Source organism: Aphelocoma coerulescens, chromosome 3 (genome assembly GCF_041296385.1).
Source record: "Aphelocoma coerulescens isolate FSJ_1873_10779 chromosome 3, UR_Acoe_1.0, whole genome shotgun sequence".
NCBI lineage: Eukaryota > Metazoa > Chordata > Aves > Passeriformes > Corvidae > Aphelocoma > Aphelocoma coerulescens.
In genome coordinates, this window is record NC_091016.1 from 1,554,764 (window position 1) to 1,569,662 (window position 14,899).

The 14,899-nt window shown below is 49.1% G+C and overlaps 1 protein-coding gene across 1 annotated transcript; it reads left to right on the top strand.

The window, feature by feature from the left end:
* The first annotated feature begins 10,419 nt into the window (after positions 1 to 10,419).
* On the top strand, positions 10,420 to 14,662 carry LOC138107097 (zinc finger CCHC domain-containing protein 10-like). Its single transcript, XM_069008419.1, has 2 exons — positions 10,420 to 10,854; positions 12,382 to 14,662. The coding sequence occupies exons 1-2, from the start codon at positions 10,763 to 10,765 to the stop codon at positions 12,605 to 12,607; spliced, it is 318 nt and encodes a 105-aa protein (XP_068864520.1). The 5' UTR covers positions 10,420 to 10,762; the 3' UTR covers positions 12,608 to 14,662.
* Positions 14,663 to 14,899: the final 237 nt, after the last annotated feature.

Sequence of the window (14,899 nt, forward strand, 5' to 3'; positions counted from 1 at the left end):
ATGAAACTATAAGTAGCCTTTGATTTTTTGTGTTTTACAGGTGGTCTGCAGCATTCAAATTGCTACTCCAACATGAGAGACACCCTTCCAGACAGAGGTCACAGTCGAGCACTTTCAGGTGGAACCTGCCTCGGCAATGCAGCACTTTTGGACACTACATCGGTATGTGCCTTTCCATTTTGTTTTGCCCCTTCTCCCTTGGGAAGGTTGGTCATCATTCAGCTTTTCAGGGGTGGTGTTTCATGGTGGTTATGTTGCAGGGCTGTTCTTTGTCCTTGTTTTTAGGAAGTAAACTTGGATATCAGCAGTCAAGGTCAAATGAGTGAGGTAAGCAGTGACCAGTGGACAAGACTAGTTATTGCTTGGGTGCCAAATTCTGGGGCAGCTCAAAGCATGCATTGTCTAAGCATCCATTTGTGTGTTTTAGGTGGCCCACTCGTATTATGCCTACAGGGGCTGAACCCCCTCATGGACCAGCTGATGGAGCCAGTTTATCACCCTTGAGCTGCCCCTGTGAGCCTTCCAGAACTATTACAGGACTCTGCGATGAAGCCTGTACCTTTTCTGTTTGAAGGTGCCATCTGGGCAGCCTTTGGCAATGGTTGAGGAGTTGCAGCGACTCGGGGAGGGAGGGAGGAGCGAGGGTCCACTCAAGTTTCAGCAATGCCCCATCACCTTGTCTCCTTTTAACCCAGGTATACCCTGTGACGGCAGCCTTGGAGTGCGGCCACGGTGTATGAGCCGAGGACCGGGGCGTTCTCAGGAGACGGTGAGTAGTGGGATTGTTGGGTTTTGGCTGATGTGCTGCTGGGTTCAGGCACTGATGTTTGGTTTTCTTTCTTGTAGTAGACTAAGAGAGAACAGCTCACTGAGGGCAGGAACTCCCCAGAGGATGAGGCGGCCTTCTTTTGCACCTGATGAGGATTTGCATCCCTGGATATCTGAGAGCTAAGTCGAGGGCTACACCTCAGGGAGGGGGATGAGAGTGGTGTGCTGGGTCAGGACTTGGTGGGAGGGATTTTTGAATTAGCTCTGGAGATGGGGATGTCCACGAGAGGGCCCCTTAGGCCATGTAAAGGGAAAGTCTCACTTTTGATCACAATGCTGAGGTGTACAGGGCAGAGCAGTCCCGGTGTGTGTTGTGTCACTTGTCTATTGTGTGTTCTGTGTCTTTTGGGCATCTTGTGTCACATGTCTTCTGCCTTACCCCTTTGAGGGGCTTATCAGAAATGCTGGGCATCATCCTTAGCGTCTCCTTTGCGTTCCTTGGCCTGACGCTGGTACCCTTGAACCTTTGACTTGCAAGCTTGGACATGCATCGGAATCGCATCTCTCTTTAGCAATATCAAGTCAGACACCTTTTACAGTCTTGTTCTGAGCTGTATTGACAGCTGTGCACCACAACGATCCATTATAACAGATTAGGACTTGTGAGAATGCGAGGATAGGTGGAGCATTCCAACCGTATGGTTCTCGGGCATCCATCTTTGCGGTTCTTGGCATAAGCCCTTCTGTTAGGGTCTTTTTCTGCCGGAGTTCTTTGAGCCTCATCGGCCTCATCTAGGTCATCTCATTGGTAATTCTTCTTGCTGAGAGTTTCCTCTCCTTGTTGCATCCCCTTGTTTGTCATCTCCTGTGTCACAGGTGTCTGTGTGTTTGGGCCGGGGCTGCTTTGCCTTGCTACATGGTCTGGGTGTAGGTGTAATAGGATAAGTCCTAGGGACTTGACATTTGTAATGTAGGGATTAGTTGGACTCAAGATGGTATTTCTAGATTGACACAAGATGTCTGGAGCTGGTAAATTCTCATGCAGTACTTTGACTTTTGTCATAACTTTCTTTCAGCTGCAGATGGATTGAACCTGTGACAGAGTGCCCCCATAGCAGGTGAGGTGGTTGCCACAGGAAGGTCAGTCACTGTTTGTCTTTGCAGGGCAAATGTAAATGGTGACTGTGTTACAGCTTTGTTCTTCATCTTTATTTGTAGGAAGTAATGCTGAATAGCAGTGGTCAAGGTCGATGGAGCGAGGTGAGCGGTGACTGGTGGACAGAATGAGTTGTTACTGCTTGGGTATCAGTTTCTGGTGCAGCTCTAAGCATCCGTTTTTGTTTGTGCATTTTAGGTGGTCCACTGGGAAGGTGTGCTGGCCCTGGGGATGCTGGAGGCCAGGTGCGTGCAAGCTTAAGGTATGGGTGTGGTGTACTTCAGTTGGAGCGGGGAGGCTGTGGTTTCAGTCTCTCAGCATGTTTTTCTGCTTTGCTTCTCTGCAGGTGCTGCTGCTGCTGCCCTAGGCATGCCAAGGGACAGAGGCGAGCAGGTGAGTTGGCATTTAGGTGGGGCGACTGATAGGTGAGAGGTACGTGGCAGCATGCGAAGCGTGTCCCTTTTCGCTTTGCAGGTATCGTCCGGGCCACCTCCGGAGTCGGATGAAGATTTGAGGTGAGCCTGGGCCAGCGGTGCAGAGGGAGCCTGCGCGTTATTCTTCTGGAGGGCGATAGTCACAGTTTGTTTTGTTGTCTTAGGTACCACAAGTAGGTGCAGAGCCTAAGTTTGGAAACGGCCGGTAAGCGATGAGCCTCGGCAGTTATGAGGGAGAGGGGCGTTGTGCAAGGGGTCACTTCTGGGACGTGTCATCACAGTCTGAATTTTGTCATTGTTCTCTGTCTTTTGCAGCCGCCCAAGTGGACTGTGGGCCATGTATTGACGTCCACGGTGCTGAAGCAATGTTTTCTGTCGAGGATGGATTTCGTCTGCTGGTCTTCAGAGAGCTAAGTGTGGGGACTGTTGGTTGGGAGAAGGCAAAACACCTTTGGAATCACAGGAGGCAATTTGAAGTTAGCTGAGAGGAGAGGGCTGTATTGGGCCGGGCCCCTTGGAGGTTAAGGGAGTTTTTCTTCAGCATCACTCGAGCCTTTGCCGGGCCGGGCAGTTCCAACCCATCTCCATGTTCTCGTGAGCTTCGCATCACTGGATTTTGAGTCCTGATGTCATTGTCCGTCTTTTCACCCGAGGAGCCTGCCTTCGGGTCTGGCATGATTGCCATGGTCTAAATTTTGCCTACTCTTCAGTGTAGCCACACTCTTGAGCATAACACGTGGGCATCTTGCATCTTGGCCATTTGTCGGTCGGTCATGTTTTGAGATGTCACTTCAGCCTTTGGCGGCAGAATCCTTCTCTAGGGAACCCTTTGTATCACCTGGCAGTCGTTGCCTCCTTCTCTAGGCCTGCTGCACTTCTTGAGCATCCTCTTACCAGCTTTGGCACTAACTTCTCATAGGGAGTTTACATTTCACTGTCACATACTACTGCCGTAGAGCCTTCTTTCCTTCGGCATCGTGGGCCTCTGGCTCATCTTGCACTAGGAATCTTGGGTCCATCAGGTGAAACTGCTGGGCAGTTTCAATTTGTGTCTGTGATGTGGTTTGTGTCCGTTGTCTTCAGTGTCACAGGGCTTTGTGATGTCTCAGTTCTTTACAGGCATCGTTCTGGGCCATATCGGCAGCGGGAGTACTTGCATACTTTCCTGGATTGGGCTTATTCTGGCATCTTTATGGTTTTGCTTTTTGAGACCAGAAGTACACAAGATGTTCCTATCCATCTTCCTTCTCAGTTTTGGTAGTATCTTTTTTCATGTGCCATTCCCTTGGACTTCTATATGCAGTGTACTAGACCCTCCTCACTGCAGTAGTTCCATAGCTTCCGTCACCTCAAAGCATCCTGGTCTCAAGAATTTATCTTCTGAAGCGTTCTCTCAAGTCTTCGTGTCATCTTTGCTTATATTTGATGCACTGTGTGTCCATGTGCCACTTATGCTTGGAGCTGCCCTGCCCTGGCACATTCAGTCATGGCTCGTTTGAACAGTTTTAAAACTCTCCCTCTCTTGTCTGTGGGCTTTTGGGTAGAAAGCTTATGGGCCTGGTGTGGGGATAACTCCTAGCTGTCAGCTACTTGTAGACTGCCTCATGCTGTCTTGCAGGTCCCCGAGGCAGATTTTGATCCCTATGGTCACTGATGCTACCAATTTTCCCAGGATCTACTGTTCCACATCAAGGAGCAGCAGATGGAAGATGCTTTAACATCTTCTTTAGGGGGGGGTGTTTCTAGTAAGGGCTGCAGTCAGAGTGTAAGCTGAAGAAGGGGTGTCTGAGAGTGTGTCTGTCTGTGTGTGTGTTGACTGGCTCTAACCTTATGTGTGTGGTGTTTTTTGCCTTTCAGGTTGTTCAGTTCATTTTAAAATTTTGAATACAAAAAGCCCAGCTGGTCCTGCCCATGCTGTGGGGTTAGTCAGAGGGACACAGGGTTCCTCTTCTCCTCTCTGCTGGGATGAACTGCCTAGGGAATACCATTTCTGACAGCCCAGTCCTACTTGTGTCTTTTGGAAAAGGGCAGAGGTGAAGAGGCAACTGCCAGAGTTCCTTGGGGATGATGGAGTTGTGGTGTTTGGCTGTGCCCGGAGGGGCAGGTTGGGCATTATTTGTGTGTCTGAGGACTGGTTTGGGTGTTGGGGAGCCCAGGGAGCTGAGCTCTCAGTGCATTCCCAGCTCTCCCAGGGGTGGGAGCTGGTGCAGGGCTGGGTGACAGCCTCTGGTTGGGCTCGGGGCAGGCACTGGCCCCGGCACAGACACGGGGTGGTTTGGGGACGCTTGGGGAGCAATGGGAGGAAAATGAGGGATGGTGCTGGGCAGAGCGATCAGCCTGTGCTCGTGTCAGTGCAGCTGTGCAGGGCACTGGGATCTGGGTAAAACTCCAGCTCTCCTGGTGTTCAGGGATGCAAGGTCTGAGGGACTGGATTTACCTGGGGCTTTCCAGGAACAAGGGGAAATGTGGTGCCAGAGCTGTGCCCCATCAGGTTGTGTTTCCCTTTGGGGACAGGGAGTCTCTGGGCTGAGGTGAGATTGCTGTGTGAGTGGCAGGGAACAGGGAGCTCAGAATTGCAGGCACTGATGGAATAATTGTCTTAGGTCTATTTGGTTTGTGTTTGTGAAAACTGGGATTTGGGCTGGAGAGGTGCTCTTGGGAACAATGGATAGAGTACATTTGCTCTATGGATGTGTAAGGAAGGACAGGGAAGGGGAGTATTTATAAATTGTTATCAGTATTTCATGCAAATTTGGGGTGGAGCGTTGATGTAGGTGGGTGGGTTTGGCTTGGGCCTGTCAGGACTAACCACAAAGAATCCAACCAAGCCCCTGACCCCTCAAGGCATCTGTGAAACACTTCCACAGAAACCCAAGTCAGAAATCCAGTGATAATGGAGGTAAAATTATAGATAATTGCCTATGATCGGTGGGGAATTTCCTTTGGAATTATCAACCAAGGCAGAGCATATCTTTCAGCTCTTTTCCTGGTGTGCAGTTTCCTCTCTGGTTTAAATGAGTTTGTGTGCTCCTGTTAACAAGCAGTGTGTTTTCACCCTGAAATTTGGGGTGATAGTCTTTCTCTAGTGTTTTTCCCACAACTGACTCATCCTTTCCATGAATAGTCCATGTTGTTCTACACAGCTGCTTTGGCCCTGGGTCAGAGAGAGAGAAGGGAAATGACTTTTTAGGGCGTTGAAATTTCTCCAGGCAGGAGTGGGACGGTCTTGCCCCTCCCCAAAGCCCTGCAGGCGCATGGGAGTAGCTCAGTGCCGGCGCAGCTCTCTGAGCAATAACAACGCTTGGGAGGTTCGAGTGTTGATAACAACTCTCTTGTCTCTTGGTAGCAGTCCTAGGTGGAGGAGAGGAAAACAGGAACTTGTGTTATTCATGGAAAACCTTCTGCTGTTTCTTGTGCAGACTTTTAGATCTTTGTATGATTTACTATCCAGTGTCTGTAGGTAGAGAATGACTTATTTGAGGTAAAAATTGAGATAATCAGTAATGGATAGGTATGGAAAATGTTTGAAGTAAACTTGAGGTGACCTGTAGTGGAGAGCATGAAGATTTTGAAGTAAACTATAGCAATCAGTTGTGCACAGGTAGGGAAACTTCTGGGGGTAAAATACAAGGTCATCTCTAGGTGAGGGAATGAACACTTTTTGAGGTAAACTGAGTGAATCAGTTGTGGAAGTATTAGTAAATTCTGGGGCTGAAACTTGATGTAACCTCCATGGTAGAAAATAAATAAATGTTTTGAGGTAAAAAGGAAGTCATCAATGTTGGAGAGGCAGGGAGATTTTGAGAGTAAATTTGAGTCTGTAGTGCAGAGAATGAACATACTGAAGTTAAAGGGAGGTAGTAACTTGTAGACAGGGAAAAAATTTGGGGGTAAAGTCTGAGGTAATGTCTAGGAGAGACAACATTTTTGAGCTAAACTGAGGCAGTCACTAGGTGACAGGTTGGAAAAGTTTTGGGGGTAGAAATTAAAATGACCTGTTGGGCAGAGAATGGACATACGGAGGTGAAAATCAGGTAATAAGTAGTGGACAAGTAGCAATAATTTTGGAGGTGAAATCTGGGGGGATGTGTGGCAGGGAGAGCGTACATCGTGAGGTAAAGTGAGACAGTACTGGAAAGATAGTGAAATATTTCATAGTAAAACTTGATGAAATCTCCAGGGCAGAAAGAGAATATTTATAGGTCAAAAAGAGTAAATAGTTAGCGGGCAGGTAGGGAAAATACTGGGGGTAAAATCGGAGGTTATCTCTAGGGGAGAGAATGAACATACTGAGGTAAAAATCAGGCAATGAAGAGTGAATGTTAGGGAAATTTTGGGGGGTAAAACTGGAGATAATCTCCAGAGGTAGTGAATGAATACTTTCTTGTAAAAAAGAAGAAATCAGAAGTGGACAGACAGGGACAGCTCGGAAGGAAAATCTGAAGCAATCCCCAGGGAAGAGAATGAACATCATGAGGTAAACTGAGGCAGTCATTTGCAGAGACACAGTGAAAATTCTGGGGATAGACACTGAGACATTCTTGAGGATATAGAAAATTACTTTTTGGGGTAAAAATGAGGTGATGGGTAGGGCAAAGCTTGTGGGAAAAACTTGAAATAATCTGTAGGGCAGAGCATGAGCATTTTGATGGAAAAATGAGATATTTATTCTTTACTTCCTTTGGGCTAACTTAATCTCCACCCTTCCATGAGCAATTCCTTGGCTTCTCCTGGAGAAAACCCCATGGCAGAGGCAGTCTGCAAAGGAGCCCAGAGCTGTGCTTGGAGCAGAGAGTGCTGAGAGCTGCGGGTGCCTCTGCTGCCCCAGGCTGGCAATATCCCCATGGAACAGACTGGGCAAATAGGATTAGAGGGAGCACAGTCCCTTCAGGGAAGGGGTTTTCTCCTGTGCACATCAGGCACGGGGCAGGAAGGGAACTTTGGAAATCGGCTGCTTTCCCCCAGAAAGCATCACTCGCATCAAGAGCAAAGGTTGGTTTGGGTGTGAGCACTTGAAATAACTTGGAAAGAGAAGCAATCACCTTTTGCTGCTTCTTTCTTTCTTTCTTTCAGATGCTGGGATTGCCTCTGTGGACATGTGCTGAGCTCTCCCCGCAGGGAACTGTCAGCCCTGAATGCCTGTGCAATAACTGCAGCTGCCCAGGTAGGCACAGGAAACTATTCCACACATTAAATTGCCATGACCTGAGGCACTCCTGGAGAGAGTGTAGAGAGTTACAGCACTGATCCTGCTCCTTGCTTTCCCAGTAGTGCATGAACATGATTTCATCCTGATCCTGATCATTCCAAGGACAATAACCACTGAGGTGCCACTGACGATGCCACTTTTCTGACGGGCCTGGCCCAGAACTGTAGCCCGGCAGCATTCTGGGGGGGCAGTTCAGTTCCCCCTCCATTCCTAGACTCTGGGCCGTTCTAGGAGACATCTGATCCCTTTCCTAGGCTGCCACCACAGCCTAAGCTCCCACCCCCACTGGGCCGTGACGGCATCGGCGCACCCAAAGCCACCCGACGGCTCCGGCCCTGCCCATCAGGCCCGGCCAGGGGAGCTGAAATAAAGCCTGGAAATCTCAAGGGTAAACTGGCAGCACAACCACAACCCTCCCTCACTTGAGAGTAAAGAGGTGTCCCTGTATTTACACACATCCAGGAACAATACTCCTCTAGAGGAATCTTGGATTTACTTTTTTATCAGTTGAACTGGCACAGCTGCCACCTGATGCCATTAAATTCTCCATCCCCACAATCCCTGGTTACCCTTGGCTGTGGGGTTTTGCTGTCCCACAGTTAGGAGGGAGCTCTGGCCAGCCTGATTGCCCAAGAGCATTTGAAATCCTAATCCTCACTTCTTTGACTAATGAATCTCTTAAAAGCCACTCTGCATTGTGCAGAAAAGCGCCTTGGTCCCACTGGGAGCTGCACATCTATAACAGCTGTTCTCGGTTATTCCAAGTGAGTAAAATAATTATTAAGGAAAAGAGGAAACAGTTAAACCAAACAACTTTTGCCTGATGTTTTCATCAGGAATGAGTTGGGAGCTAAGCAGCAAGGCCCTCAGACAGGCACAGTGTCTGATATAAACTATATCTGTGCACACATAAAAAATGTTATATATAAATAGATATCTATGTGCCCTAATATATGACATATTTACATTACGGAGTTATGTAAGTCATAAATATCTGCCCTATCTATAACCACAATTTTTTTATCACAAACTACCTCTAATTTACCCCCCCACACCTGATTCTAGGAATGTAACATTTTTAGGGATCCTAAAATCAAACAGATGCAGGAAAATAAACCATGATTTTATCCCCTTAATTCCAAGATGTTTTCCTGGATGTGTACTGCTGGGTCTGTTTTTCTGTAAGATCTTGTGGCTTATCCCTGAAGTGCACTTGGCATTGTCAGGATCATGAAATCCATTTGGAATTTTACTGTCTCTGCAGTATCCAGTGAGGTGAGTTTTTCCAAAATTATTTCTCTCGGACCGAGCACATCTCCTCAAGTTCCTTCTCACTTTTTGCATCGTTGAAATGCAAAATGGGAAAAGATAAATGTGCAGCTCAACTGAAACCAGTAAAAAGCATCATTTCCCTTCTTTCTTGTTTTGTTCTTAGAGCCTGTTGGAGTGCTGGCCTGGATTTGGGAGGAGCCAAGTAGCCTGGAGCAGTGAGGTTTTTCCTGTCAGAAATCCATGCTGGGGATGTTTTCCCTGGCTGTCCCAAGGGGAAGGAACAGCTCTGGAGTTTTTGCAGCCACAGGCTGGGGATGCATCCCCTGAAAACCAGTTCAGGATCGTTCATCTGACTCTGTCCCTGACCTGTGGCTTCCAGGGAGCCTTCTGGTCTTCTGGATATTCCCAGGAGAGGATATTCCACCACCTGACTTTTAAGCCAGGAATTGCAAACCCAGTAAGTCAGTCACATTCTATGGGAGCTGCCCCAATGGTGGGATGGCAGAGGGCACAGCCCACGCTGCTGTTTGGGACATTCCCAGCTGGAACGGGAGCCAGCTGGGCATTTTGGAGCGCTGAGGCCACAAGGGCAGCCTTGAGTGGCATTCCCAGGCAATGCTGAGGCATCCCATGCCTGTGGCACGTGGCAACACATGCCTGATGTGGAGCAGAGAGAGGAAGGGAGAAATTCTGAGTTGATGGGAGGAATGGAATTGGGCTTTCCAGAATGGAATTGGTATAGGTGCTGATGGTATCATGGAATCATGGGGTGGCTTGGAAGGGACACAAAGACCCTCTGGGCTCTGTTTTCCCATCCCATGGCAAAGAACACATCCAAAACTGCCTCCTCACCCTCATGGAATGGCAATGGGTGTTGGGAGCTCTGGCAGGAGCACCTGGAGACCAGGTAAGAATAGCAGTGGGATTGTTTTGGCTGCTGCTGGATGTGGTTTTCTCTTTTCAGGATGTTCCTCTGATCGATGTTTTCACAGTAGCTTGCTAGGCCTCATTTGAGGATAATTCCAAGAATTTGGAAGTAGTTGGAAAAGAGTGAGGACAAAAGGTGAACCTGATCCATTTCTAGTAATTCTGAACTTCTCTTGCAGCACCATTCTGGGGGAAAGCTGGTTAAAGGATAAAGATGCAGAGGAACAAGTGTTGTCAACCCCCCTGCCTCCCTGACAGAGCAAAGCTTTCTGCAATCCCAGTAAATCTCTTGGAGAAACTGTGGGATCACAAGGTTTCCTAGGAAAGGAAAACTAAGGACAGAGATGAGGAAAGAGGCTTCCAATTAATAATGATTTGATGGAGGTAGGAATGATTCTTGTATGTTTGATGCACCCCTTTTTATTCCTGGGATAATTTTAAATGATTTCTTTAAAAACTCATTTTGATTTGGGAATTCAAATTAGAGAGGAAGCGATGCAAAATAAATGCAGGGAGAGATCACAGAATCATCCTGGAATGGCAGAATAGTTTGGGTGGGAAGGGACCTTAAGGATCACCTCATTCCATCCACAGGGTGCTCCAAGCCCCAGCCAGCCTGGCCTCAAACACTTCCAGGGATGGGGCAGCCACGATTTCCCTGGGTTTCCGAGCACAAGAGGAAATTTCCAGCAGGAAGTGAGGGGTTTCCTTTGCTCTGCCTGGCCCTAGCAGGGCTTTGGGAGGCAGAGGGTGTGGGAACAGGAGCTTTGTCCACTGCCTTGGGGGAGTCTCTGATGTCCCAAAACCCAGCCGAGCAAGTGGTTGTGGTTTAACATCCCGTTCAAAGGAGATGCCAGGCCAGGAACGGGAATGGACTGCAGAGCAGGGATGGTGCCCAGCAGAGGGGTGACCGTCCAGGGGGTCCCAGCAGTCCATCCCTGCTGGCCAGGTTTGGGATGAGCAGGTTGGTGACTGTCCCTGTGCTTGCTCTGCAGGATGAGGAAGCCAGGCCTGCTGAGGAGGAAGATGAGGAGGTGTGGGAGGATGGAGACAGCGGCCACCAAAGGCTGCGGAAGGCACAGATCCAGGTAGGAGACGTTGCCTCCCGAGGAGAGGGACTTGTCTGTCCCATTGGAATTTGGGGCATGAGGCCAGTGGAACAAAGGGTTTGATTCCATTTTCTTACTTGGGTTTTCACGTGCCTTAAGAGAGCTTTGTGAAAATGTCATTATCCCTGATTGAATCTCTGAAAAACAGGGATTGAAGCTTTCAGAAGGGGCCCAACCCTGCCTGCACGTATCCAAGTGCAGCTCCAGCTCTTGCTTCCCTCTGGCAGAGGCAGCTTTAGGTGCAATATCCTGATGTTTCTGGGAGTGGGTTTTGGAATAAACCTACACACGGGCTGTCCATGGGTTGCTGCTATGGATTCTGTGAAAGGTGATCAGGAAAAGCAAGTTCAGAGTTACTCAGCGGATCCTCTGATTCCTGCCCATCTCATGGAGCTGGTCAGGGTGAAACTACTACTCCCATGCTTTTTATTTTCTCCTCTTAGTGCTGGTTTTTCCCCAGGTAAGTCAGTGTTGGAGCAGCCTTGTGGGTTTATCTGTAATGAGCAGTGGTTGTGTCTGCACACAGAGATAGCAGATCACAGCTGTAGTGTGCAAACGTTGGTGCTTTGTGCCTTAGTGCACACCCACATTTGTCAGCTGGCAGGGCTGATACGATGAGAAAACCTCGTACTCTTCAATAACCTGAGCACAGGCACTTCCTGAGTTGTTACATTTAACCAAAGCTCTGATAAAAAATACTACATTAATTTTTCTAATGGAGACCAGATTCCGCATGATCATAATTTACGTTTTGGGATACTCTTTGATTGACTCTGGTGGGAAGGGAGGTGAATCAGTATCGTGTACTTTAGGGAAAGATCTAGGGGAGAATTGAATTGTACTTCCTTGGAATTCACATCACCCCCCCTTACTCGGAGATGTTGATCTTGAGAACAACAAGCAGAGAACAGCCCAGGAAGGGCCGAACGTGAAAAAACCTCTTTGCTGTGTTCATCATTCTGTCTTAATCTTGGATTGTTTCCACCCTTCTCCTCCACCTGGAAGTCACAAGCATCCTGCAGTGGCAGGTACTCTGGGTTCTTCTGCCAGGAGTAGTCCAAGAACAGCTTTTGCTGGGAACAGCTCTGACCTTGCTGAAATCACTTCTGAAACCTCCCCTGACTCTTGCAGTGCCAGAATTTCATGGTGGCAGAGGTGAGGCAGGGACTGAGCCTGGTTCATTGTCCCCAGAGCTCGGGTAGTTTAGGACAGTCAGGCCAGTAAAGCCCCTGCTCAGGGCTGGGAACGAGATCCTGGCCAGCTTTCCCCTCTCTGCAGTCCTGCTGGGCTATGTCATGCCCTGGGGCCACTCTGCCATTGCTCAAATGGCCAAAATCCACTCATCCAGGAGGGGAAAAGGGAGGGAGGGCACAGGAATTCAGCTTAGGTGGTGAGGCCTGGAAAGTTTCAAGGCAACTAATTGATCTTTGGATTATTCCAGCAGAGCAGAGAACACGGTGCCATGGGCTCTGGCAGGGCTGTGCTCAGCTCTTTGTTCTCTCCCAGGTCCAAAAGTGTGACCAGTTCCAGCAGCAGCAGCGACAGCTCAGCCAGCGACTCCTCCTCTGGCAGCCAGGACTCCTCTACCTCCTCCGAGGACAGTGACAGTGAGGACAGCTCCTCCCCCTCCTCCAGCAGCTCTTCCTCCGACTTCGACTCGCATCCGAGCTCCTCCAGCAGCAGCAGCAGCGACAGCAGCTCTGAGGATGAGCCCCCAAAGAAGAAGAAATAGCTGGGGAGCTGCAGGACTGGTGTGGAGTGGGGGAGAAGCCCCTCCCAGGGGCTGGAGCACACGGCTGCCAAACATTCAATGGTCAACATTTCTACTGCTCACACTTTCCAAGTGTTTTGCCTAGTTGTTCCTAGGACATGGAAGGTATTAAATGGCTTCCTGAGACTTACTGAGAGAGTATTTTTGTGCTGTATCCTTTTATGGAAGATTTTACTTTTTTAGTTCCAAGAAAAATTCTAAAAAAATCTATCATCAGATTCGTTTCTATGAGCTGAAGTCCAGTAACCTGGATGTTTGCATGCTGGAAAGCAAAAGCTTTTTATTGCCGGTTATGCTGCGCATCGTGTGCTGTTCCTCTGTTAATGACACCTTCACCTCCATTGAGAAAATCCTCTCCAACTGGTAAAAGCAGAAGTTTTTCAGCGCTGCTGTGGAGCTGTGGCATTGTTGAAGCTGAATGCACAACGTGTCCCACACAGAGCCTCCCATCTCATTAGCTGGTGGCAAATGGATTCTGTGCTGCTGAGCTTGTGTTCCAATGGCTTTTCCTGATGCTTCCAGGTCCAGTCCTAAGTGCACCATGCAGTTGAGCTGTGTTGGTTTGTTCCTGATCAACGGAGTGCTTGTCCTGCCCGCAGGCTCTGGGCTTTTCACTGCCCTGTGGCCTTGGCTCGTGTATTGCAAGTGTCTGCTGAGACACAGAGTGTTGGTGTTGGGAAGCAGCAGCTCAGTGACTTGGGGCTGCTGCTGCTTTAGGAGTTTCATCTTTGTGCCTTTTTTTTTGTCAGTTCGGTGTGCCCCAGTGAGCCAAGGGCTGCCGTGGGTGTTCTGCAGAGCTCCAGCACAATATTGCCACGCAGCAAAAGCAGAGAAATAATAACAGCCACAACTGGGCACTGCTCTCACTGGATGCTCAGTAAAAAAGAGACTCCTTGAAATAAAGGGCTCAAAGCAAAGTGTTTCCCTTTGGCTGTGTGAAATGCAGGATTTCCGAGTGGCAGTCTGCAGAAATTCAGTCATTCTTTCTTTGTGGGAACTGCCCTGGAGAAGGAAGTGAGTGCAAAAGCCCCACAAGCCCTACAAACGCAGATGCAGACAGGCTCCAGCGCAGGGATTGCTGGATGCAGAGTGGGAATTCTTTGTTCTTCTGGTGCATTGAAGCAGTTGCCATTAGGATTTTATTTGGTGATGCAGTCTCCTGAATTTCTTCTTGTCGGAGTGCCCTTTGTGGGGAGGAGGCATCACTTGTGGAAGAATTCTCAAGTATCTTAGTTTAGGTAAAATACAGCAAGTAAAGTATTTTTTTTATAATTTTTATGGAAAAAGTAGTGCGTAGACTTCCTTTGGAATAAACTTAAACTTACTTAAATGTTTGGAAATCCCTATGTTCTGTGTGTGTGTGTGTCTGTGAGCACTCCTGTGTTTTACAGAACACACTGCAGAGTGTAAATAAAACTACCAGAAAGGTGTTTAAGTCTTGTGGACTGAATGTAGCATTTAATGGGAAAGTGAATAAATTATTAACCAGCAGTTGCTAAGTGGATGCTTCCTGCAAATATCCGAAATCTTTGTGGTGGTGTGTGCAGGTTGCAGCTGGCGTTGCCCTGGCATTGCCTCCCAGCGGGGCAGGATTGCGCCCCAGGAAGTTCTCCAGGCGGAAGTCCCTGGGTCTCCGGATTATTTTTTTTAAAAAGTTTAGTTTGTCTTGGCTTTTTCTTTTTTTTTCCTGCCCTTTCTGGTTCCTTTGTCTCTCCATGTTCTTATTTTACAGAGGATCCCCTCCCCAGCCCGGCCAGAGCCGCAGCCGCCTTCACGTGCTGCTGCCTCAGGCGCTGCTCCCGTGCTGGCTCAGGAATGTGATCAAAGCCCGGCTCAGCAGGAATTGTTGCGGGCCTGCTCTGTTTAATCGCTGCCGCTGCGAGCAAAGCTGCCCCTGCTCCTTGAGGGGAGCGCTCGCTGCAGCCCGGGAGGAAAAGAGCCGAGGAGAAGCTGCGCCCTTTGCAGGAGAAGCGCTGGGAGCAGAGGGGAGAGCGGGCAAAGGGAGCGAGAGCAGCGGGGCGGGCGGGGCGGCGTCAGCGGTGATCCCTCCGCGGTTGGGGCCGCATCACAAATAGTCCCTCGGGCGGATCACTCCGCGGTTGGGGCCGCATCACAAATAGTCCCTCGGGCGGATCACTCCGCGGTTGGGGGACGCATCACCGGTGCTTCCTCCGCGGGCAGGACCGCATCACAAGTAGTCCCTCCGGCGGATCCCTCCGCGGTGCGCATGCGCACTGATCAGCGGGGAAGCCC

Bases quoted from the DNA above. Each gene is read 5' to 3' on its own strand.
- LOC138107097 (XM_069008419.1), top strand. From the start codon at position 10,763: ATGAGGAAGCCAGGCCTGCTGAGGAGGAAGATGAGGAGGTGTGGGAGG. The intron at 10,855-12,381 runs GTAGGAGACGTT...GTTCTCTCCCAG, and splicing joins TGCGGAAGGCACAGATCCAG to GTCCAAAAGTGTGACCAGTT.